At 38.0% G+C, this 26,617-nt stretch overlaps 3 protein-coding genes across 4 annotated transcripts; 2 read left to right on the top strand and 1 right to left on the bottom strand.

The window, feature by feature from the left end:
- The first annotated feature begins 2,355 nt into the window (after window positions 1-2,355).
- LOC100893513 (spindle and kinetochore-associated protein 1) lies at window positions 2,356-9,609 on the top strand. 2 transcript variants are annotated; one of them, XM_030977135.1, is made up of 7 exons: window positions 2,356-2,412; window positions 3,664-3,768; window positions 4,350-4,489; window positions 5,357-5,463; window positions 5,835-5,990; window positions 6,864-7,033; window positions 7,958-9,609. In XM_030977135.1, exons 2-7 carry the CDS (start codon window positions 3,681-3,683, stop codon window positions 8,107-8,109), a joined length of 813 nt encoding a protein of 270 aa, XP_030832995.1. In that variant the 5' UTR covers window positions 2,356-2,412; window positions 3,664-3,680; the 3' UTR covers window positions 8,110-9,609. The 2 variants fall into 2 exon arrangements, with proteins under 2 accessions (XP_030832995.1, XP_030832996.1); XM_030977136.1 differs by lacking the exon at window positions 2,356-2,412 and adding an exon at window positions 3,375-3,394.
- Window positions 9,610-12,581: 2,972 nt separating this feature from the next.
- LOC575344 (beta-1,3-galactosyltransferase 5) lies at window positions 12,582-15,322 on the bottom strand. The gene has a single exon (XM_003726128.3). It carries the CDS (start codon window positions 14,918-14,920, stop codon window positions 13,607-13,609), a length of 1,314 nt encoding a protein of 437 aa, XP_003726176.2. The 5' UTR covers window positions 14,921-15,322; the 3' UTR covers window positions 12,582-13,606.
- A 4,474-nt stretch (window positions 15,323-19,796) lies between these two features.
- Window positions 19,797-25,711, top strand: LOC575270 (UDP-GlcNAc:betaGal beta-1,3-N-acetylglucosaminyltransferase 7). The gene is made up of 2 exons (XM_775683.5): window positions 19,797-20,175; window positions 23,701-25,711. The coding sequence occupies exon 2, from the start codon at window positions 23,717-23,719 to the stop codon at window positions 25,187-25,189; it is 1,473 nt and encodes a 490-aa protein (XP_780776.3). The 5' UTR covers window positions 19,797-20,175; window positions 23,701-23,716; the 3' UTR covers window positions 25,190-25,711.
- Window positions 25,712-26,617: the final 906 nt, after the last annotated feature.

Raw genomic sequence — 26,617 nt, 5'->3', positions numbered from 1 at the left:
AAAACTTCCGCGCTTCGCGCGGGAGGGGGAAGCTTCATTCAGATTAGGATTAAGAGTCAAGAACAGTACACCGAATCGTCTGCTTTTTCTCATAATGTAAGGAAAAGTCAAAGCTTCCGCGCTTCGCGCGTTAGGGTAAAACTGAATTCAGACAAAATTAATAGGGTTTATTTAAAGTCGAAAACGGTACAACGAATCGTGTTCTTTCTCTAATGATATGAGGAAACGTCAAAGCTTTCGCGCTTCGCGCGAGAGGGGGAAACTGAATTCAGATGAATAGGGCTTATTAAGAGTCGAAAACGGTACGACGAATCGTCTTCTTTCTCTAATAATTTTAATGAAACGTCAAAACTTCCGCGCTTCGCGCGGGAGGGGGAAGCTTCATTCAGATTAGGATTAAGAGTCGAGAACAGTACACCGAATCGTCTGCTTTTTCTCATAACTTAATGTAACGTCAAAGCTTCCGCGCTTCGCGCGGGGGGAATACTGAATTCAGAAAAGGATAAACAGTCGAGAATGGTACAGCAAATCGTCTTCTTTTTTTTATAGTAATTTAATGAAACGTCAAAGCTTTCGCGCTTCGCGCGGGAGGGGGGGGGGGAACTTCATTCAGCCTAGGATTACCAGTCGAAAACGGTACAATTTATCGTCTTCTTTTCCTAATAATTTAAGGAAACGTCTAAGCTTCCGCGCTTCGCGCGGGAGGCTCATCACCCACACCCCCTTATGAGCGCGCTTTTAAGTGATTCTCTTGCTCACTACCGCCCCTCCCTAAAATAAGATCCTAGCTCCGCACCTGCATTAAAATATATAGCTATGATGCTGACTAAATTTAAGAAATAATTCGTATATTAATGTCGTCGAGGAAAATGACCATTTTGCGCATTTGCAAGTACTATAGATAGTCCATAGGAAAAACAATTTAGCCTTCGGCCCCAGGTTTATAGGGTTGACTTTGTAGATATTGGAAATTTAATTTCGTCGGTAATTGGTGGCTACTTTTGTTGGTAATCGTTGGCCTCTACACGCCCCACTGAAAAAGGTCTTGCGACGCCCCTGCCTATACCATGGGTGTCGATCTGTAATTGATACCTATCGTTCAGGGGGATGATCTATTCATTCATCCCCTCCCCCTCCCTGAACAATAGGTATTACGTAAGGGTCGACAACCATGACCTATACACAATACACAGTTTCTTCTCCTTCTCGTTATTCTTTTCTTCTTCTTCTTCCTCGTCTTCTTTTCCCCTTCGTCTTCTCCTTCTTCTACTTTTTTTTTCTTTTGCCTCCTTTTCTTTTTCTTTAGTCCGTATTTGCCTAAATTCTTATGTTTTGAGGTCGACAATTCGATCTCGTAGACACCTTCTTCGATCGGTTGACTTTTTTTTTTCTTGATTCTTTTAAATGTTCTCTCCTCCCCCCCCCCCCCCCCCTCCCTTTCTTTCTCTCTCTCTCTCTCTCTCTCTCTCTCTCTCTCTCTCTCTCTCTCTCTCTCTCTAATGGTCCCGTGCTTTAGATTCTTTTATGTGTTTGCCTCATTTCCCGCGGCGATGATTTTATTTTGAAATGAGGCAAACACACAAATGTCTATTACGAAAATAACATGGCATTGGAAAATGTGTAGAATCTGCGGGTATATGGAAAACAATTAGGTGCTAAATATTTGCTAAAAATTATCATTGAATACAGACGTGCACTGAGGTTAAATTACGTTTCACGAAACCGGCAGTTCTTAAATCCCCGGGAGTATAATTGAAAGTACAGGCCACCGTCGCGTGTATATATCTCGTCCAGTTCGCCGACATCCTATTGAAACGCGAGTAAGTGTTTCTATGAGATGAATAGGGGCTAGAGGTAGTGATCAATTTTCCATCATGCGATACATTGATCAATGAGAATAATCATTTGCAAACAAGAAAATAATAATCTAAAATGGAAATTCATGTGCTGCAATACATAATCAAATACTGTATAAAGCGAGGAAAGAGAGAGGATGGTACATGACGGGGAGACAGGGAGAGAGGGGCCAAGAGAGAGGGGGGGGGGGGGAAGAGAGGCGGCAAGGGAAAAAGACCATAAGAAGGAAGATGGAAGGAAGCTTAGGAAAGAAAAATCCAAGAATGAACTTGGAACGGAAAGAAAACAAGGAAGGAAGGACAAGAAAGAAAAGAGAAACGTGGAAAGGGAAAACTGTGTCTTCCTATTCAAGATGGATTTTATTTCAAACAAATAATATCAAGTAAGAAAACATATTGTGACGACGAACTGGGAATTCAGTTTATTTTGCTTTGAAATAAATAAATAATTTGATATAATCTCTAGCTACAAGCCTTACAAACGTACATATATATGGGCCTAGAGAGGGCGTTTTCATATTGCGCGAAATTTGAACAGAACAGTCAACAAGTTTTGGTAAGCTCTCCAAATATTTTTACTCGTATTTCTTACATCGATGTATCTAGAGTTTAAATATTATATTAAAGGAAATAGAAGACAATGATTTACCTTTGTTATCTCAATAGATATGATACAAATATCTGTCGGAAAGGTAAAAAAACATGTTCTAAATGTAGACGTTTGTCCCACTCGTTAACATTCGTGTTGTGATTCAGCATGGATTTGCCACACATAGGAGCATCACTATCCTGGCTGTGTAGTAAAAGCTGTGCTTTTGATTCTCAACATTTCAAACACCACTGTACAAAACTCAAACTGATTTCACTCAAAATCGGTACTTTAGTGACAATTGATGACACCTAAATAGCAGTAAAATACTTTTTTTAACTGACTGATGTTAAAATAAAAAGAATTATTTAAAAATTCAAATTGTAAGTCTACTTTGCTTACAGCTGCATCGACACGATTGTGTACAGTCTATGCAATATTGTGTGGTGTGTATATTTGTGTATAATAATACCCGCTTCACAGCAATCATGCAGTGCTAGAGGTCAATACGCATTAGCATTGACTCTCTATGCTTTGCTGGAGTGGGATTTGCCTTGTCCTTTCTCTTTTCGGCGATGGAGTCTGCTCATACCTGGACCATCTACATCAGGATTTCATCAGAAAAATCAAGGAATGCCTCGTGGATTATCCCATCTGTTTAAACCTATCTGTCATTATCTGACGATGATGACCCACAGAAATTTACCCCTTCATCCATGCCTGCCTTCAGAAATTCATTTGTAGCCTAGCCCTGGGATCTACTTCTACTATCAATCTTTTTCCTACACAAAATTGATGCTTCTCGTTCTAATACTATCCAAAGCTCCTAACCGGTCAGATTTTAAACATTTACTTTATTTGGACTCTAGGAATCTCCAAAATAGTGGAGGGATCAACTAAGAAGAAGAAGAAGAAGCTGGCGCGGTGCGGTGGGAACGGATTATCTTTGGTACGCTTGACATTATTTAAAGTTTTCAACATCATCTTTGGTACACTTCACCACAAGCACCAACGCTATCTTCTAGTCACCAGCATTACAAATAAACGTTTACCTAATAAATCACCAAACTAGAAGATCATTTTGGGTGTGAAACAGACCCCTAAAAAGCGTACTAAACTAATTAACTAGGCCGTATCTACCTCCAAGGAGCTCCGACGCCGATACCGACATCTAGCAAGAATCTACATTTTATTTGTATTTGACTTTTTTTCTTTCAGAGTAAACTGTGACCGAGATGGAGTGTCATACACTAAATGAATTGAAAACTCATTTTGAGGTTAAGCTCACCAGTCTAGCAACATGCATGGATTTGGTTTCTATTGGTAAGCTGCTCTAGATCTACTCTGAATTTTTGGAATATTAAGGCCCAAAAAAAGAGCCAATATCAGTGCATCACGAATTGACAGTTCAAGTGTTTAACAATAGCATTACTAGCTATGTGACTTTAGCATTACATGTACCTTCAAAGCTTTTTATTCATAAATTGTATCTGATATTTACATTTGTTTCAGGGTCCTGCCATTACTATTTTTCAGATACCAGATAACATTTGTTATAGTTGTAATTTCCAAATGCAAATTCATGTTCTGTGTGTTTAAAAGCATTTAATTCACTTTCTTCTTTTGAAATGGGGATGAGAAATAATCAATATTTCCCACATTTAGCTGGAGTATATCATTGGTTTAGACTCAATTTCATCGCACATGATTTATATATTTGTCATTTTTTTATATTTAGTTTGAAATTTTTTAAATGTAAAGGTTTTATTGAAAAGAGAATAATTTGTATAGAGAGAGACAGAGAGATTCATGCATGGATGACCTATTGCTAATGTACAATGTAGGGGAAAATAAGTTTTTCTTTACACAAAAAATTACAATTGTTAAATGTATCTCCTGATCAGCATCAGAGCCTTATGGAGTGAGATCAGAATGCCATGAGCAGTTAAACATGATGGAAAGGGACCTGTGTGATGCTGAGTCAGCTGTGGCAAGGATCAGAGAATGGGTCAAAGAACACCAAGGAAAACTGCAGGCAGCACAGGTGATCAAGATAATTATGGAGTGGGTGGTTGTGGTGGTGATGATGATAATGATGGTGGTGGTGGTGATGGTGGTGGTGATGATGATGATGATGGTGATGGTGGTGATGATGATGATGATGGTGATGATGATGGTGATGATGATGGTGATGATGATGATGGTGATGATGATGGTGATGATGATGATGATGATGGTGATGATGATGGTGATGATGATGATGATGATGATGATGATGGTGATGATGATGGTGGTGGTGGTAATGATAATGATGGTGGTGGTGATGGTGGTGGTGGTGATGATGATGACGATGGTGGTGGTGGTGGTGATGATGATGGTAATGATGGTGGTGATGATGATGATGATGGTGATGATGATGATGATGGTGATGAAGATGGTGATGAAGATGGTGATGAAGATGGTGATGATGATGATGATGGTGATGGTGATGATGATGATGGTGATAATGATGGTGGTGGTGATGGGGGTGGTGGTGGTGGTACTGATGTTGTCATTTGAGAATTCCAAATAGAGATATATATTACATTGGTTTTGATTGAGATGGCAGCTTTGATGCCGTTTTAAATTAATTGTAAGTTTATTTGACAATTATTTTCTTATTGTCTCATCATACTCGGTTGTTTGCCTTTTCATTGTTTGAAATCATAACACTTCATTATAATGTATTGTCATATTGTCACAAATGTGAAATAATATTACTGTATATTATCTTTTGTGTAATGTTATAAGCTTAAAGACTATGTATTTCTGTACCAAATAAAGTATATTGCAATACACTGAGACTGTCCATAAAGTATATATTAAGAAAATAAGAAACTAATGATTTTGCTTTTAATTATTACTTTGGTAGGTGTTATATGAGAACCTGAAAGAATTGAACAGTCGCCTCTCTCACATGCAGCACAACCTCCCAGAGAGACTCCCAGCTAATCACCAACATGTTCAAAGACAACCCAGGTAAGATATAACTTTGCCCTAAAACAGACAGAAAGAGAGACAAGCAGACAGACAGTTGGTCAAACAGACTTTCAGCTCATCACAAACATGTTCAAAGACAACCAAGGCAAGAAATATGCCCTATAACAGACAGAAGGAGAGAGAGAGAGAGACAGACAGACAGACTGACTGACTGACCGACAGGCAGACAGACAGTTGGTCCAACAGACTTTCAGCTCATCACAAACATATTCAAAGACAACCAAGGCAAGATATCTCTGCCTTATAACAAACAAATGATGGATATTTCATTATGTATCTAATAATGGTAGATTACCAGAGAATCTCTCTCTCTCTCTCTCTCCATCTCGTTTTCTCTTCTCAACCTACAGTCAAGAAAATCATCTCCCTCTTCAATCCAAACCTGTAATTGAGAACACCAATCAGAATACAAGACATGGAAGCTCTACGTCGACAAAGCCTGTAAAACCTCCTCCAGCACCCATCATGGATCTAGTCACTGTACCCGAGTTTGAAGATGCTCCAAAGTGAGTATCAGATGCGTAACAAGTCAAGGAGGCATGATGGCTCAGTGGTAGAGCAGTGGTCTCGTAACCGTGAGGTCCCGGGTTCAAAACAAAGTCGATCTGCTAGTGCCCTTTGGTTATCCTCATTACCAAGTCCCTCTGAAAGGACTTCAAGCCATGGGTCCCCTGGTTGCTTACTTACAAGCATACACATGCTTCCTGAGCTGTCAGTTAAAACAAACAAACAGACAAACAAACAAATGCAGTGAGGAAAAGTATCTGGCATTTAGTTCTGTCGCATGAATCCAGTCATTGAGAGGATGGGGTACCCTATTGAAGGTGCAGTGTATTCATAGAGAGGAGTTAGTTGTGTCATCCCCTCTTTGCTTTTTTTTTTGGGGGGAGGGGCAATTATTTGTTGCAAGGGAGGTAGGAGCCACTCATGGGAATCTTCCACTTTGCTTTTAATAGTAGCACATGCCTAGAAGTCTCTCATCTTTTATTGCCGAGCCCACGTAATAAACTATCAAGGTGTTCCCATCTCAAATTGTCCAGGTCGAGAGAGCCACACGCATGGCAGATTTACATGTTGCTCTTGGAATTTACCCTGTGATTTAGGGAGTCATCATGATCTTATTGAAAGCATTCCAGGCAACACGTCCCTCTCTTTTTATATCCCCCTAATAATAATAATAATAATGATATTGGATAATTATATAGCGCACATATCACCATGCATGGTGCTCAAGGCGCTCCAACTATTACACCAGCTGTGCTAGGCAGCCGATTTTGGCGCTCACAGCATTCAAGGAATTCCTTCCCACCGGTACCCATTTAACACCTGGGTGGAGAGTGACAAATGTAGATTAACCCCTAATCTCCTCCTCATCCTAGATACATGAAAGGACGGATGACATACGATAACATCAACGGAGCGGTGGAAGGCTTCAACACAGCTATGGAGGTCAAGTACAGACTGATGAAGCGCCCTCGCTCTGCGCTGAATGACAGGGACAGGAAACAGTACCAGAAATACAAGGAACAGGAGAACAAGAATACAAAAGGTAACGGCTCTAATGCCTCAGTCACACCTTTGCGTATTTGGTTTGCGCGTATTGCTGCATATTTATGGCAAGCCGTCTTAACATTTATACGTATTTCTTGATATCAAGAAATGATTTTCTGTTGTAGAGTAATGGTATTTCTCGATATCAAGAAATAGGAAAAAATGTTAAAACGGCTTGCCATAAATATGCAGCAATATGCAAGCCAAATACGCAAAGGTGTGACTGAGGCATTACCCTGACACAATGCAGAGTTCAAGCATATTATGTTGTGTTATAACATTGTTCCTTACTAGCCTCTTCCAGAAAAATTCAACTAAACAGAAAATTGTGAAGTCACCATTCTGATCATGGGATAGTCAAATTGCTATCAACTTTTGTAGTCATGTTAGATCACAACTTTTGGTGAAACAGGCCCCTTGAGCAAGTTTATTAACAAAGTACAAATTAACAAATAGTAAACAAAAAAAGTGAAAGGCGTAAATATTCTAAAAAAGAATGAAACGCTGATAATACCAAACAAGAACAACAACAACATTCCTCCTAACAAATGTCATGGATACACTCTACAAATTATAACATCTGAAAAAATTGATAAAATGTCAATTTAAGATTTCAGTATGAATATTTGCTTCAGATTTGCCATTCACCATAGAATAATTACTATGAAATAAGATGGAGATTTTTTTTCTCCTGATTTATTTCTATGCAGTTTTGATCACACCATGGTATTGTGCAACAAAAGGTTCTCTGATGGGTTTTGCATAAAAGCTCTTAAGTGGTATTGACCAGCCTCGTAGTAGTTGTATTAAGCCAGTTCTTATATTTTGCTCTTATGCTCTGAACAATCGCCAAAGCAAGATGTCTGGATTTTTCTAATCTCAAATAATGAATTATGACCATTAATTTTCACTTTTTTTTCAGGAACATTCTTTGTGACGGAGGATGACCTGCGGAGACACGGCAGCCTGAAGATGGATTCCACAGCGAGGGCAGCGCTCACCATCCTGAGGCATTGTGGGAGGATGCGGGAAATAAGGGGCGGTGGGCTCATTAGATATGTAGTCATCCACTGAGTCCTGAACTCAATTTCATTCAAGATGACATCTAGTGAAGCATATCATAGTGGCCATCTCTGTACGAATAGACCTATATTGTGAAATACAGAACATCTCTTTCAGTGCCCATAGACACACTTGCGCGCAAAGTCTATGGAGGGTAAAAATGACACTGATGCCTTCCATGAAAAAAGTGCTACTAGGCAGAGTAAATGAGAGGGTCCAGTTTAACGTTAATGCCATGAATTTACCTGTCCAAAAAGATCATGGCTAAGTCGGACTCCTTCACCCAGGTCTGAGCCCTGTTTCATAAAACGTTTTATCAATAACAACTGCCACCAAGCCAATCAAGTGTAACAATTTCACTAGCTCATAACATTTTGTATCTTGTTATTGAAAACAAGTTTTATGAAATGGGGTCATGATGTTTATTTGAACCTTTGCAGAAAGAACTATCTGAGAGAGTAAACTATCTTAATCATATCTGAATGTAGTGTGTATGCATGCTTAGGCCTTTAAAAAAAGAAAGATGTTGTATTGCCCTTTAGGTGCCAAAACAGAAATCTTTTTTTTTTTTTTCCTTCTTTTAAATTTTAAAACTCCCTCTTTGGGCTGGTATTTCTCAGTTTTGAATGCCTAATACCTTTTTTTCCTATAAAACGGTATCAAACAAAAAATTTTTTTTTAAAGCTTACCATCAACTTTAAAATTTTTGGGTCGGTCGCAAAGGGCAATACAACATCTTTTTGGGCCTTATTATGAAGGTTAGGTCATATCTCAGCGTTGTGTATAAAGATTAAAACATTTCTTTCACATACATGTAATGGTTATCATCGATAGAATTGATTTAACCAAACATGTGTAGATGATGTTTCTTTCAAATGACTGCACATCTCAAAATGATGAATTGAAAATGATTTTTCTGTTGATGTTTTGAAACAACTGGCAAAATTTTTTATAGGCAATATTCCAATAAAACATTTTAGAAATAATCCAAAACGGAGGTTTATCATTGGTATTCTCTAAACCATGCAGTTTTCACTAATGAAATGTTGTGTTAACTATCATTGGATACATTACATAATATTTAAAAACTCATAGACTGTTATATATTGGTAAATAATTCCAATAAAGTCCAACCTTGACTTTTTGTTCTTCCTAATCAAAGCTAGTTATTAAATATATATTTTTGTAAAGAAGTTGAATCATTTATTAATTTGGCCTAGAATGTAAGGTGCAACACTCTTTGAAATTTTAAGAAGATTGAAGAAGATTGACAAACATTTCATATGGGAATTTTTTTTTCTTCAATTTTTGAAATTAAAGATTCTCTCTGTGCCTGTTATGAATAACCTTAAAATCTCACATATGATTGTGAATAGCTAAGCAGTTTCAAAGAAATTTCATACAATTTTCATTACCTATGTAACCTTGCTTCCAATCTCCTTCTGGACTAGTATCAACTGTATTTTCAGAACTCAATACCTCTAAAGTATATAAATTTTACGTAATTGACAACCATTCTTATATATATTTGAAAGGAAAACAGAAGTTTGGTACTGTATTAGCGAGGTTATATCTATTATGTGAGTAATTGTGCATACTCGTGTAGAGTGCTGTTGCTTTCTCATACAGTACATGTATTTGTGTTTTATATCATATTTGTATATAAACAATGAACACAACTTACAAAGATGTCTGAAAATGTTTAAATGACTTACGGTACATGTACATGACTGTTAGTGTTTTGCTCTTGTATATCCATGATCATGTCTGTGCTTTACAATTAACTCAGGATAAAAGAATTATCAGTAGTTTTAAGACTATTGATGACGAAAAGAGAGAAAGACAGAGTGTGAGAGAGAAAATAAGTAGGGTAAGGGGAATAATCTCTCTCTATATAATTCAATTATATATGATACAATGGAGAAAGAAAGAGAGAGAGAGAGAGAACGGGTGAATTGTGACCATATGAAACTAATGAATATATGAGATAATAAAACAAAAAGAACGTATTAACGTGAAAGAGGGAGCAAGGGGCAGAACATGTATTGAAGATAAACAAAGGCGAAATAAAGAATGACTGGTTCAGAGAAGATTGATGGTTGATAAATAGAGAGAGATTTTTAAAATAAATATGCTTGATATAAAGAGTGATTAGCAACAATGTTATTATGATTGCTTTAAAGCCCCACTGCACTACTTATAGCTATTTGCACCCTCTATATAGCAAAAATGCCTAATCGGTGACCATTGGTCCCCCATGATCCCTTTTTTCTTATGTTAATGTCGGGGACCATGCAGGGAGGTCTAATTCCTCCTGGCCAAACTAGTGCAGAGGGGCTTTAAAGTGAAAATAATAGTTTTCTTTTAGAGAAAATAGTGGAGAAACGGAGAGAGATATAATAGAGAGAAAAAAGAAGAACAAGAGTGTTTATTCTTTGATAAATACAAAGATGTAGAGTGTTGGGTGTCCACCAATCTTCACGATGAGGGGATGGGGAGGGGGGAGGGGCGCACCTACATGATTTTTCAATGAATTGGGCTGTACCATTCCCCCTCCCCTCGGGATACAAAGTAGAAGTGTAAAATCGAATGACAGTGGCAGATTCAGGCGCTATTTTCAAATTTTCGGGAGCAAAAAAAAAATAGTGCTCACTATTTTCAAAATTTTCGGGTACACCCGAAAAACACCCGAAAACAGCTGAAAACACTACCCCCCTTCCATACAAGCATTTTGCGTCCAATTGTTCAATTCTTCAGAAATGGGAAGAATACGAAGTAATGAGTTTGGGATTTGCGATTTAAGGACAAGTGTTTGCGACCAAGGTACAAATATTTGGTTATGATGCTACATTTTTGCACTTTTCTCTACCAACTGAAGGACAAACCACGAAGAAGCCCATGATTACGTAACAGATTACCCATTCGCATGTAGGGCGCCCTGAAGTACAATAATACAATGACTGATGGACTCGAGTCGGCTCTTTTAATTTCAGTCATCACAATAGTAATTCTAATTTGTTGGCGAAGCAAACAAGAGTTTCTGTACGCTCTTAAAACAGGTTTTGAATAGTAACAAATTGAATTGTTACAACCACTGTTTGTGTTCGGTAGCTTGGGCAGCCTGTCATAATACATGCCCCAAAGTCACCATACAGTATTGCCAAATACTCGGGGGAAATAGAAAGGACTAACACATATCATCTGCATTTATATCATGTATTATTCTAGATTACTGAGGTTATGTTAGCAATGCCAAAATCATAAGATATTAACTAGAAATATTTAATTAGATTTTTATACAAATATTTATGTTTGTGATATTGATAAATTACGAGAATGTGTCAAATTTGGAAGCGTCCAATTATTATTTATGTAAGTAAATTAAATTAATACCAGTAACATATACAAGCTATCAAGACACGTGTAGTTTGTGTTTGTTTGTTTGGTTCGTTTGTTTGGTTTTATTTCTGCGTTCATCGAAAAAATACAAATTCAAACTCAAACTACAAAAATTCGAACAATAACAAATACAATGAATAAAATGTTTACAAAAGTAATTAAATAGAAAATCATGTACAATAATATCATACAATGAACATTATATGAAGCATACAAATAAGATAAGAAATATAAATAAATATTTTTCAAGAGTTCGATGTCTCTCTCCCTCCCTCTCTCTCTCTCTCTCTCTCTCTCTCTCTCTATCTATCTTTCTCTCCCTCCCTTCCTCGGCCTCCCTCTCTCTGCTTCCTGTTTGATATTCACACACACGCCACTGGTTGATTTATGAACTACAACTTCTACCTAATTATTCTGATACATGATATTGAATAATTTGTCCCTTTACCAGTGTTTCATCTTTCCCATTAGGAACATCTCAGTAATATTTTACATCCCACTGTTCAGCTAATGCCATTTTTAAATACAGTCTTACAAACAAAACTGCAAAGCGATTCGATCATACACCACACTGTTTGGTTACTCAAATATACGCAAAGGTGATTGACAGGTATTCTTGTATCATATTCATCACAATTGTTTCACTGACAGAGTATACAAGACATATGCAACATGTACAATATAGGAAACATATCAAGCATATACAGCAAATCGCTAACGAAATAACATAAAGAAAAAGTTGAGATTCCTCAACGGTAATGAACAATCCGAATCTAATATATCTTAGGCGATCTTAAATATCAATATGAATAGTAGAAATGTAACCAGGAAAGTGCATTATGCTTAATTTTGCCATATCTTGATAGGGTTGATGGGGTAAGAGGACACTTTTTCTTTTCTTTTTTCTCGAAATTTGAAAAATTGACATTTTGCTCCGTTAGGGGGGGGGTGAGGTCACCTTTTTTAGGTCAGCCATGGGAATAAAAAAAAATAAAAAAAAGAGAAAAAAAACCCAAAGGGGGGGGGGGTTAGGGGGGTTTATACACATAAAAATACCAAAGGGGGGGTTTAACCCCCCCCCCCCTGCGTACGCGCCTGAGCAGGGGTGTGTACTAAAGCCTTGTTCCTATTCGTCATGTTATTCTCAAATGAGACTTTCAATTCAACACAAATTTCTATTCCATGAGGGCGGAAAAGGACCATGTCAGGGCGGCCTGAAGTTGGTCATGTGTTTACAGAAATATACTTCTATTGCTTGTCATGCTACCTTGTAAATCGACGTTTACAAGTATGCTCCCGCTTGATACCAGTTCAAATGATAGCACTACTTGCGCCATAATTATGTAGCTCAAAATACTATCATGCCGCCATGAGAAGCGGCCTTGAGTTGACATCGTATGACAATGGTTTAATACATGATGTAGGGTTTGCGTATTGTTGTAAAGATCACATTTGCCTGTTAGGCGCTGTCCCCATCTTTGTAGATTTCGGAATGTAGGGAGTGCATCAATGGAAGCCCTAACGGCAAAACTTAGCACTCTTCTGGGAAGATTATAGATGATGCACTTCCATGATATATCGGCATCTTGTTCGTTTAGCATGTTTATGTATTGTCCTTGAACCACCAGCGTTTGGGTTTTACTGACCCACTTCTTATCCCTTTCTTCTCTGACGACAGAAATGGACAATTGAAATATCTAGAATACAATGAAAACAAATACCTTGCTAAATAATTCTTATGAAAATGTAGTTCGCATGAAGCCTGACATTTTCTCCCAAGTGCCTTTCCAAAATGCACTCAGAAAACAAGGAAAATTAATGTAGAAAGTAGAAAATTTCTCTGAACGACAGTTTAGGACAGATATATACCGATATACATAATTGGACCAATGTAACATAAATGATAGCACCATGAAAGTACATTGAGATTGGCTTCCATTGCAATGTAGGCCTATCGGCAAATTAACAATAACACAAATATACTCAATCAAAAAGCATGATTTTTTCCATTATAGTTTCAATAGAAATAGTTCATACATTTTCAAAATCATTATAACACAAGTACAGATACACGACAGAGAGATCAGTTCAATTAATATTAGTAAGATTCCTACGGTCGTGTATCCCTTGATATCCTTATCCGGGTATTGGTCCACATAAGCATCATGTCGTCAGGTTTTAGGTTCGAGACCACTGTGAAGTGTTTAAAAAGCTTTACCGCTCTGGTCTTGTTTGCAATCCGTGATTCTTTGTCTACGATGAAGATGAAATCGTGATAGAGTTTTGGTAGGACTCCAAGCTGCTTCAGACAGATCCCCAAGAACACATCTTCCCAAGGAAACAATTGTGTTTTGATAGCAACGTTGTATATTCCTTCGGTGAGGTCAGACGATAGGAGATAACCTGGTCCATTTAGATACGGAGGGTATGTGGGCAGAGGGTAGTATGTCTCTGAGATGTAGTACTTGCTGCTTGTGTTACGTATCACCGGGGCATCCATCAGCGACTCCGCCGCTGTAAATTTCACGGCCGTAGCGTTCTTCAGCACCTGAAGCAGTCTGTTCTGGTGGATCATGGAATCATCGTCGATCTTCATCGTGTACCTAGCATGTCTGCAGTAGTTTGTGACCCACTTCAGTCCCATGACCGTCTTTAGGGTTAGGTTCGCGTAGCTGTCTACGAAATCCTCTTGCACGATGTCCTTGTAGGTTTCAGATTCGTCGTGAATGTCGTTCTGCAGGGTCATGTTATCTACCGCACCTAATAGAAAAACAGTCCGGAACACACCGGCAGTGAGAACAGGCCATCTGCGTTTGCTGCCGTATGTGTTGCGGATCAGCATCCTGCGCTCCAAGTTCTTAGGAGATGTCGTCACAATGAAGATGAGAAACACTTTTATTCTCCGTCCAGTCACCTTAGAACAGACTTTTGGTTTATGTATGTAGGTATAGTTGTGAGCATCAACAGGTTCGTCCACGTAGTGTTTGTGCCTTGGTATGGTTATATCTTTGTTGTAGATAATTTCACCAGTTTCTGCCGTTGGATGTTGAAGCTTTGGGTTGATAACCAACTCACTTTCATCATTCTTGGTAATCATATCCTCAGCCAAGAGATGATTCACCTCATCTATCAGCAATTGAAATTTACTCGGTTTCAACTCTTCTCGTTTAACAGTCTTCATCACCTTGTCCGCATGATGTCTCTTAACTTTATACCTCCCATTATGCTTCCATCCATATTCCCGCGGGGCGTGGTCCACATACCCTCCCCCATACCCATACCTTTCAACGTCGAGGGCACGCACATGAGAGTTAAAGTAGTTCTCGAGTGATGGATAGCTGTAGAAGATTTGGATACTGTACATGAAAATAGCACCAAGGAAGAAGGGTCCAATAGCTCGAGCCAGATGCATCCTCTTCACCATGATGCTTCCGTGATGAAGGACACAGGAGCTGATCGACAAGAAAAGTATTAGCAATCCCAAATCTTTAGTGCTTTCCTTGAATGTCCCTGTCAACTCGATTGTGGGTTTCCAATTAGTCTGTTATCAGTCATGAACAGAGAAAGGATATACAACACAGGTTGAATTGCCGAAAAGAGGACTATAATTTCTCCAAAAATTGTCGATCGTCACAGTACAGTCTTCCCCCTTCGCCATCAAGGCACCAAATGGCGACTCGCAGATAAATTGTAGTTTAAGCGTATTTGCTCAATCCTTACAAGTAGATAGTGTTCTGATGCTAATTTATTCTGCACCCTCATAAGACATGTCAAGTATGACACTCACTGTTTACCGACATCTAGACTCAAGAATTTCACCTTTAGACGTCTCCGCTTCATTACGTTACAACGTCCAGATTCCGAGGGGTCAAAAAAGAAAGAAATGGTAGACGGTTAACAAACAAAAGTATTGTGCACTATATAGATTCATTGTTCTATTAAACATGCCTGACATCTCATATTAGAGAGTTTTTACATGTAAATGGGACAAGGTGGAACAAATAGATTTTAATTGCAAAGGAAGTGAAAAAATGACTCTCAGTTCAAAGTCAAAATGCGATCGCAACTGGTTTCAAGAAATCAATCTAGCATAAAACTATGTATTTACACGTACACCATAGAAATCGAGTTCGATCATTGCAATGTTGACACCTTTCAAACGATGAGAGACATGGCTACTAAAATTGGGTTCAGTTTTATTTTGAGGTGTTTGCCACCGTGTTCAATATGGTTAAGTTCAGGGTGTTGTCTATTTTTTGTTTAATACCACATTGTATACTTTGTATGTACAGTATACATGTATACAAATTAATGATTCTTGATGATCTATGCTGCAAAATCATACCAAAGTGTTAGTCATACAGACAACTCTGACCAATGACGCTCCCCCTCTAGGATAGGAGCTCATGGAGATTTACAAAATAAGAAGCTTCATTTCATCAAAATCAAAACAATTTGATCATAATAAAAAAAATTTAAAGCGTACCGCATTTCAAGAAAAGTCCTTGGCATTCCTCATCCAGAAAACTTCAAATCTGAATTTTCGCCCAATAACTAAGCTGTGACGACACTGGGTGAGAACGTTATTTTCTGTTTCATTTCGTATGATAACTGTTTCTCAGTTGCTGGAAGATCGAGTATCTGAGGTAGACCTCCTCGAATTGAGAGTTTACCGAGGAGATGTTATTTAACAAAGGGTGTGTGTTCTTTTGGTGATGGGCAGGTTGACTCATTTCCTTTTTTTCGCCGCGCCCTTATCCTCTTGGTTTAGCTCTTGTGTCGCATCGGAGAAAGATTTGTCTGTCACTGTTTGTCTTCGGCTCTCATTGTTCTTTTCGTTTGTAGTTGTATCTTTTGTTGGTTCGCGAATCTGCAAAAGCGGAGGTTGATGAGGATGCCTTTGGGTTCTTCTGTCAGAATATTTGTCATCTCATAAATGGAGCTCGTTCTTCATTCGGTATGCCCCTTTTTGAGATGTGTGTTTAGAGGGAAGCCATACCGAGACCGCTTTGCAGAGTTCATTATGAAGCTTTCCTTGCACAAGAGAGAGTGATCAGAAGAGGGCTTGTGTTTTCAAAGTAAAATTACTCAAGAGAGAAACCCAGTCGAGATGGATTATTTAAAAAAATACTTGTACAAACTTTCAAATTTGTTTCAACCACACTTCCTCTATACATCTCCCAACAAAGAGCATCGTATTCACTTTGATCTACCTCAGCTCCTCCCTTCTCATTCCTAAATCTCGTAAACAGGCTGGCTTCAAATCCTTTCATTCCGTTGCACCACGCCTATAGAACAAACTCCATACATTTATGATAAATATTACTTCACTTGAGTTCTTCAAAAACATCTGTAGACATACCTCTACAACTCTTAATTTGTCCTTAGCTTAAGGGACAACGCCTTGTCTCTTCTGAAAAAGGCGTTATTATAAATCCAATTATTATTATCATAATTATGATATCAGTAGCACCCATACCCCCTGTAGTAGTGTTATTTTACCTGACTGCGAAGAAAGCATTAATGCTTGTTAGTAAGTAACCAGAGGACCGACGGCTTTAGGTCCTCTCCGAGAGACCTGGCAATGAGGATTAATACCTTGCCGAAGGGCACTAGCGCATTGCCTTGGTTTCGAACCCGGGTCGCCGGATTACGAGACCATTGCTCTCCCAACTGAGCTATCGCACCTCAAATCACTCTCACGCCATTTAAAGTGATTTTGGGGGTGATACAATTACTTGAAGATTGAGTATACGAGAAAGTACACCCCGTCAACCCCGGGCCTCTTCTGACACCAGCACACGCTGATTATCAAAGTTGATGTCTTTACCGTTCCAATGAGGAAGCCCCCCACCCCCCCCCCCCCTTAACACGCATGTGTCGTTTTCGTTACTACTCCCCTGCCTGATACTATACACTGACATTTCATTGAAGGGGGTGTGTGACCTCCCGCAGACAAACACACACACGCACACACACACACACACGCACACACGCACCAAACTCACACACACACACGCACACGCACACACACATGCACACACACGCATACAAACACAAGCGCCGAATAGAAGAATTATGGGGAAGAGGCACGTGCCCCCCCCCCCTCCTGAATGTACGTATCGAGGGGGTGTGAGAAGGATATGTCCATTTTCAAACCCAGCTAATTTGGTACATTTTCAAACGTATACAAATACATTCTTAGTAATGTCAAAACGACCACATCGGTATACATTTTTGTGTGCCTGTCAAAAGCTATCTTCAGAAGATAACATACAGGCCCCCCAAAAAGCTACAAAGTTATCCATGTTTGGGATACAGTTTGTATTTTGTAAAAATTTTACGCAGCACGATCGATCCGTCAATAGCATTTACATCGTAATCACCTCTATTGGATTTAGTCATATCAAAAGATGTTTTGATCTCCTTGTTTATCATAATTATCAGTACTTTAAAGGGTCTTTTAAAAGCAAAACAAATATTTCCCGAAGTGTGCAAAAATTATGTTTATTTTGCTTTCTCTTTTCTTGAATCGCTTTATAAATATATGCACACCATTATACTGTATTTCTCATAATTGAGCCGGGAGTGTCAACTTTGGCATACATGGCGTATTACAAATCTGTAAGCAGACCCCCTCTCCCCGTCGTCAGAGGGCGTGGTCGTTCGAACATTAGACCCCCCTTTTTTCTTCAATTGATCATGCGGATTTCTGCTGGTTATGATGAGTTAAAGAATGCATGTGCCCAGGCGCGGATACCGGCAAAAAACAAATTAATAATAATAATTGTGACTAGAAATTGTCCTCTTTTTTTTTGCTCAAGGGGGGGGGGGGGGGGTGTTGAGCGAAATAGCGGCCGGCACGATTTTCAATTTCCGAGGGCAAAAATGTTTTTGTTTAAATAGTGCTCACTACCCCCCCTTCCCCCCCCCCCCCCCCCCACTGAGCGAAATATCGGCCGTCACGATTTTCAAATTTCAGCACACTAAAATGTGGGCCTCCCCCCCCCCCCCTAAGAAATTCTGTATCCGCGCCTGCATGTGCCTTTTACCATTCTCTTTCAATTTTATTCAGGAAATTAAAAGTTCAAAATGTGATCGTTACAGTAAATAGTTACGTGTGTTTCTCCTTCCAGTTACCATGATTACAGGTAGGCCTAAATGACGACTGGCTTTTGATATTCCCGTATACACCATTTTCGCAAAGATTTTGATAAAAAGGGATGCCATTATTCCATAAGAACATATTTCCACAAAAATGGCAGAGGATCTTTTTGTTGTTGACGATGAAAATGTTGATGCTAGATGATTTCATTTGCTACAAGCACAATACATATCACACCTAAGTATTCCATGATCGTTTGATCATACTTTCCCCAAAAGATAATTTTCATGAAAACTGAGGGCTTTTGAACCTTTACCCCAATGACCGCTATAAACTCTTTCTTCTCATTCAATCGGCTCATGTTCATTCGTCCCTTGCTACTTTCTTTAAGCCATGCATCCTTTTCTTCTGTTTATAGATTTCGACCCCCGCGTCCTTTTATTTATTTTGTCTCCATCCGTATTTACTTCAATCTTGTTCGGAGAACCACTGTATACATACATTTTCTTTACAAGAAAATCAATATTTTTTATTTTGCTATTATCCATGGTCCACCACGTGGAGTGAACTATTGATTTTTTCGAAGGCCCTCTCAAAGCGCTTTACAGATATATTACCTATTGGCCTAAACAGGAAGATGTTTTTTGATTCGCCAATGCTGGCGACCACGTTACCATATGGTTCCTATATTAAATCGCCCCATTGAGTACTAGGAGTTAGCAAAAGGTCCCAAACATTCACAAATAGTGGCAAAGGTTGGCAAATATTTGCTAACCTTCGCAAAAAATGTCGCTAACATTTGCTTACAGTCGCTAATAGTCGCCAACTCTCTTTCGCAAACATTCGCTCAAATGTTGCTAATTGTCGCAAAACATCGCTAAAAGTCTCTAAATGTCGCAGAGGCGAACCCTGATTTTCACAAACATTCGTCAGAAAAGTTGGCGATCATAAATTCGCAACGTTTGTAAGCATTCGCCGCTCAGAGAGATACACCCTTAAAAGGGTAGATAAGTACGTGTATATACTCGGTCACTTTTCTTGGGACAACCCTGCACGCCTGTATATACTTCCACAATAGTTCCTGCTGTATAGTACAGTCTAACAATGTGGGTTGGCTTTTTATTTAAAGGTTACGTAACCGACCATCATCGAATCCTTTTCATGGTTTGGTCTCAGTTTGGTCTCAGTGTTCTGACCCAGTGGTTTTCACAACCCACTGTCCGAGGGCAACGGACGTGAATATGCATACGTGAAAGCATCTTTAAGGAATGCTCTAATTACCTCCCACCATTCAGATAAGTGACATTTTAAGGTATTAACGTGGCAAGGATCTCATCGCAATCGAGCTATCCCTGCTGGTCGTGGATGTCCTCAAACCATGCCACTATTTCGGAGTGATTCCGTAGGAATTTGATTTCATCACGACAAACCATTTTGGGGACCAAAGACTTCAAAGTCTGGCAGGAACATAAAGAAAAACAAAATTTAGACTCATAGTGGAACATCTATCTGTTTGTCGCATCAACACACGTGTCGGCATCTTTGTGAAGGATCTCCTGCTTACAGATTGTAAAGTAAGTATTATTAGTATACGACAGATTATATCGATGAATTACATTTGTATGAGTTGTATACAGTGCGACCCAGAAAAAACGAAACCGAGAATTATCGATGTTTTATCATAACTTAATCACAATTATAATTAATAAATGACACATATTTGTAAAGCTTAGATCCTCTTCTTTCAGTTGATGCAGCTCATTATGATGCATATTTCACGCATGAGTGATTAAAAGCAATTTGAAGGGAGAAAACCAAAAAGTCATTTGGCGGGTGGTATCTGAATTTCGAAGAAAAATTCACATTTCTAGAAATTTCATTTCCTGCCTTTCATATGGCCTCAATCAGGAATAACAAAGTTCTGTAAACGTAATGCTTCCTAGGAGAAATTTCAATTATTTAAACATATTTGTTTTTCAATACAGATCGATCAATCGATCTTATTTACTTGGTGTAAGCCACAAATATGTTTAAATAACAAAGTTCTGTTTGATTAAAGTGATGCTTGCATTCCCATAATTTTAAGTGTTCCATAGCAGTCTTACAATAGAACCAAATAATAATCTTGAAAAAATACAACGTAGAGTATGTAAGAATATTTTAGGGCCTAGTTACATTACCTATTCTAATGCATGTCAAGTATGCAATTTACCAACTCTTGAGGAGAGGAGACTAGCACTTTGCAGAAAATTCGTAAAATCCCTTTCAAATCACTCTATTTGTCAGCCAGACCTGGTTACCTAAGAAAAAATACACCAATATCCTCTTCGCCGTATTCCCATTTATCAACAATTTCAATTCAAAACAAAAAGATTTAAAAATAGCCCACTGTCATTTCTAGTTGACATAGTTGAAGAAAAAAAAATTGTTTTATTTTGTACTTTTATCGTTATTGCAGGTATACTAAGTGCTTGTCTCCTCCCCTCAGCAGGCTGTTTTGTACATATTTTAATCTTTTTACCATGCTTGTATTGACTTTTATAGGACATTTGTAAACAATTACAGCTGTATTTCTGGAAACTCGTGCAATGTGTTTATGGATTTTAGTTACAGAATCTAAGTCTTATTTTTTATATTGCTAGTTTTTTACATGTATGTATTTAAAAGTGTTATCTATTGTGCCGAACAAGTAAACATGAATATTCCAGCCAAGGCTGTCCTTCATGTAAAATTGTATTTGTATGAACCATGTTTCTGCTATAATAAAAACCATTTTTGAATTGAATTTAATTTAATTTAATAATCGAAATCGTTTTCACTGGCTGCTTGCCGTAGCAACAAACGGAATTGACAAAAGATTTAACTCCGTTTCGTTGACGATCAGCCATAGACGAAAGACTTCATGCATAGCTGATTTTCAACGAAACGGAGTTAAGTCTTTTGTCAATTCTGCTTGTTGCTACGGCAGGAGGCCAGTCAAAACGAACTTTAAAATCAAATTATGGAAATGCAAGCATCACTTTAAACAAACAGAACTTTGTTATTCCTTGCTTATTTTTCCTGATTGAGTTATCATATGAAAGGGCAAAAACTGAATTGTCTAGAAATGTGATTTTCCCTTGAAATTCAGATACCACCCGCCAAATGAATTTTTGGTTCCCTCTCTCCAAATCCATTTCAATCACTCATGCGTGAAATATGCATCATATGAGTTACATCGAATGAAAGAAGAGGATCTAAGCCTTACAAATATGTGTCATTCAGTAATCAAAATTAGGATTAAGTTATGATAAAACATCGATAATTCTCGGTTTCGTTTCGTTTTTTTTTTTTTATATATGACCGTAACATATGGAAAAAGTGATTATTCAATGCACTTTTGCCATTTTTTGAAATATATACGAATTCAACTTTGAAACGCAAACTTGTTTCTTCGTCAGTGAACATGATTATACAAAAATGAATTATTGTATAAGAGAGTATATTATGTTTGTGTGTATAATGAATAATAATAAAAACGTTACTTATAAAGCGCTTACCACCGAAGTCTCTAAGCGCTATACTCAAAGAATAGATTGATATACAATTACATCTTATACAAAACTAAAAATGCAAATAAATATACAAATTACAATACATATGGAATACACGTCAAAGTGAACAGAGTTAATTAATCATCGAACGCAATTTTGAATAAACGTGTCTTGAGACTAGTTTTGAATAGGTTAACAGTTTGACAGTTTTTTTTACATTGAAAGGTAATCTGTTTCAAAGTTCAGCAGAAGCTTTGCGAAAGGAGCGATTACCATAAGAAAGAGTTGACACAGAAGTAGATACGAGGTTTAATTGTGAATATGACCGTAAATTACGCGAGGGTTTGTATTCCTCGATTAATTCTTGCAGATAAATTGGTGCCAATTCATGAATGCAATTCGCAATTCGCGTATTCGCGTAATGTATGTTTTATGTTCATTTACAGAACCATAATAATTACGAAGTATATCTACTACCATCGGTTTTTGTATGCACTGGAGTATGATTGGAGTACTCCTCACTATTGTGCTTATTTATGTTTCATTAACTTAATAATTAAATGAATATTCATATTCGAAAGTGATAGGAAGCCATACCCCTCATTGGAGATAAGGTTTGGTAACTCAAGTTTGGTCGATTATATCTCTCTTAGTTTGAAAATATTTGTGGCTTAAATCCAGTAAATAAGATCGATTGATCGATCTGTAATTGAAAAACAAGTCAAAAAAATCTTGGAACCAGCGGGATTTGAGCCTGCCATCTACTGCTTGCTGGGCAGCGACTCTACCACCAGGCCATCACTGGTCCATGGCACAGTCATGGTTCTCCCAGGAAGCATTGCATTTATATTTTAAAATATATATATATATATATATATATATATATCTTGTTATGGCATAACCATCGCTATATCTATTATCATAACAAAGTTTGGTTATTCTTCTTTTAGAAACATACCCTATTTTGTATGATTTGTCTGTTATGGAATGCACATTACATCAAATTAAGGGGGAGGTCAAATGTTAAAATTGCAAAAGGCACTGCTCTTGTTCAGCTGTGCATTCTTCTTTCTGTGAAGAGTGTAGGGTGATGTGTAGTGCACTGTTTAACAAAACCAGTGCTTACCTGTGTATTTTGAAACTTTCACTTTTGACCCTGCCTCTTATTCTAATGTACTGCTTGTTCCATGGCTGCGAAATAATAACACAATATTGTATAATTCTAAAAGAGGAATAAACGTACTTTCGAAAAATACAAAACAAAACAATGCATATCTCATGACATGAGAGATATAGTTGATCAAACGGAAGTTTCCAAGCTTTTTTGAGGGGTTAATAATTTAGATAGACTGATGACGTCACGTGGCAACGGTGAAAGAAATCTTTTCTAAATATTTTTGTAGAATAGATATTTGGCCTTATGAAAGTAAATACTTCTAATCAACATCATGATATAAATAATTGCAATAATTATCATTCTTATTGGTATTTTGAGAATTGCTATTAATATTTGTAATAACATGATCATGATGAGGTGCTACCTTTCTTATTTTTTTTTAAAATCAGGTCTACTTTAGTAACGATGATACCCCGCCGAACTATTGCTAAACTAGCCTGCCTCATTCTCATCGGCCCTGTATTCATCTACGGAATCGTGAAGTTCAGGTACCTATTGGATGCCGAGCACGAGGTCCGTCAAGGTCGTATGTCTCTCTGGAGAAAGACTGGGTACGGAGTCCAAAGTTCGAGCAGCGAGGGTGAAATGTCCCCGAGTCTGTACTGGAAGAGGAGAAGTGCATCTCGTCTGGTCGGGGACAAGACGAAGGAGAATGCGGAAGAAAAGAATGTTACCAAACTTCGCAAAGAAGTGATAATGGCTCTGAAAAAGCTAGATATCGCAAAAAAGAAATTGCACCATCGAGAAATTTTAAACAAATATCCGTATACTAGTGGAAAGCCGGGATGGAAAATGGAAAATAGTTCTGAAAACAAAGTAGGTATTGTCAATAAATTACATGAGAAAATAGAGCACTCTGATATGCAGAAAGACGAAATGGGCCTTGATATATTGGAAACCGAGGGTGAAATCGGTAATTATTTCGATGAGGATGATGAAGATATTGAGGATGACCCCAATCTAAATGCGGATGTTGTACGAGCTGTGCCTGTCTCACATGTAAAACGATACGTGGATGAACCTGTGGATCCACATGAATATAACTACATTTACAACCCATCTCACCGCTGCTACGACAAAGATGGACGACCTCGCAGTGTCTTCCTACTCCTGATGGTAGTAACAGCACCGGGGCACTTCCAGAGGAGGGATGTCATCAGGAATACTTACGGAAGCGAGGATCAATGGCCCGCTCTTAAGAGAGGTGTCTTTACCACGGTGTTCCTTCTTGGAAAGACCTTCAACGACACTCAGCAGAAGATGATAGACAAAGAGGCCCATATATACAGTGACATCGTGCAGGAGGATTTCATCGACACCTACGCCAATCTCTCTCGGAAGACGGTGATGGGGTTGAAGTGGGTGACGAACCACTGTCGACATACCACTTTTGCCATGAAAATTGACGACGATTCCATGATCAACCAGGGGCGGTTCCTCTGGATCTTCAAGGATTCCTCGCTCACAAACTGGACAGCATCAGAGACAATGCTGAATGCCCCGGTGTTACGTAGCACCACTAGTAAGTACTTCATCTCCGAGGAATATTACCCTGCACCAACATACCCACCGTATATGAATGGTCCTGGATATGTCTTGTCTTCGGACCTGGTTGAATCGGGCTACCACATGGCTCTCAAGACACCCCTCTTCCCATGGGAAGACGTCTTCCTCGGCACCTGCTTCAAGAAGATGGGTTTCAAACCCGTTTACCATAAACGTTTCCTGTGGATACCCAACCCTCAGTTCTTCACTTTAAACAGCGAGAGGACAATAGTCTCAGGAATACGTCCCTACATTGTGATATCAAATCTACAACCTAATACCATGGAGTTCGTTTGGTTTATATGCAAAATTAAACTTATCAGACCGGTATGATGCCCTAATTGCGTCTTTCATTTTCAACTCAAAACAAATCCAAAGTTTCTATATATTCTTATAAGTATGAAATTTCGTTTCCTTTTAATGATTTAGTTTCATTTAATACGAAACGATGTCGTACTTATAGACAGATGACAGAAAGAAAACTTAGTTTCTGCATGCTGATATCGGAATTACTGAATCAAATTATTTATCATTCTCTCTCAAGAATTTCATATAATAAGACATAAAAATGATGCGTTTCGGATATGCCAATAGTGTTCTTGTTTTTTCATCTGTCCTATCTCGGTATAGCTTGCCATTAAACTATCTCCCTTCTTTTAATTTGATGATGAGTTTGTCCTGACGACTTAATAAGTACTTACTCAATTTGTTATTAATTATGAACCTGATAATTAACCGCATCTGCTTTGCATGCTTATTTTATATATGATATATAAAGATATTGATAATGGAAATAGAAATAATGATGATGGTATATGGTAATGATAATCAGGCGCGGATCCAGGAGGCCGAGCGAGCCTTGCCCCCCTCCCATGCCCCCCCCCCCAAAAAAAAGACCGGCAAAAAAGTGCTCACTAAATTTCAGCGCAATAAATTTCAAATTCATTTGAAATTTGGGCATCCTCCCTAAGAAATCCTGGATCCGCGCCTGATGATAATACAGATAATGATAATATCAACGATAACAATGATCATGATAATAATAACGGTAATGACAATTATATTTTAAAAATTATGATGATAATTAAAATGAAATGATAATGATAATGATAAGAGTGAGAATGAAAATGGTGATGATGAAATGTAATTGATAATAAAGTCGTACCCTACCCCCTCACAATTGGCGTAAAATTTACCGTTTATCAAAATCAAAGAAACCGTTTGCCTGTAAACAACGTCCTTATATTTTCAGTTTGGGATTTAGAGCATTATCAAGTTAAAGAGTGCAGGAAAGTTAACACGCCGTTACTTTTATTCAAATCACGTTGGTGTACAATTTACGCGATAATATTTTTATATCCATGTTTTTATTTGTAGTTACTAACTTACTCGAATGTTTGATAATTGAAACTGAATATGTACTTGCCATTAACGATAATATGTGTTATCCTTGAATAGTTCTTTTTCCTGACAATTCTGTTTCTGGACATTCTGGTATATCAAATCAATGTATATAGGCCTAACATTTAATTTTGTTTGCGTGTTGTGGGCTTGTGTTTTTTAAATTTTATTCAACCTTGTATTCACAATTTAGATTACCTGCCATATCATGTTTATGTGAGTGTATGTCAACATGTAATCTTTTTCCGTTTTTTTTTTCTTTTTCACTTTTTTCATTTTTTCAAATTTTTTCAAGATACTTTTTAGCATTTTGTTTTAAGACCACGGCATTCAAACGTTCGAAATGAATGCTTACCCTAT

This window comes from Strongylocentrotus purpuratus, unplaced genomic scaffold (assembly GCF_000002235.5).
Source record: "Strongylocentrotus purpuratus isolate Spur 01 unplaced genomic scaffold, Spur_5.0 spur5_scaffold_9, whole genome shotgun sequence".
Classification (NCBI taxonomy): Eukaryota; Metazoa; Echinodermata; class Echinoidea; order Camarodonta; family Strongylocentrotidae; genus Strongylocentrotus; species Strongylocentrotus purpuratus.
This window is presented reverse-complemented; position numbering and strand designations above follow the sequence as displayed.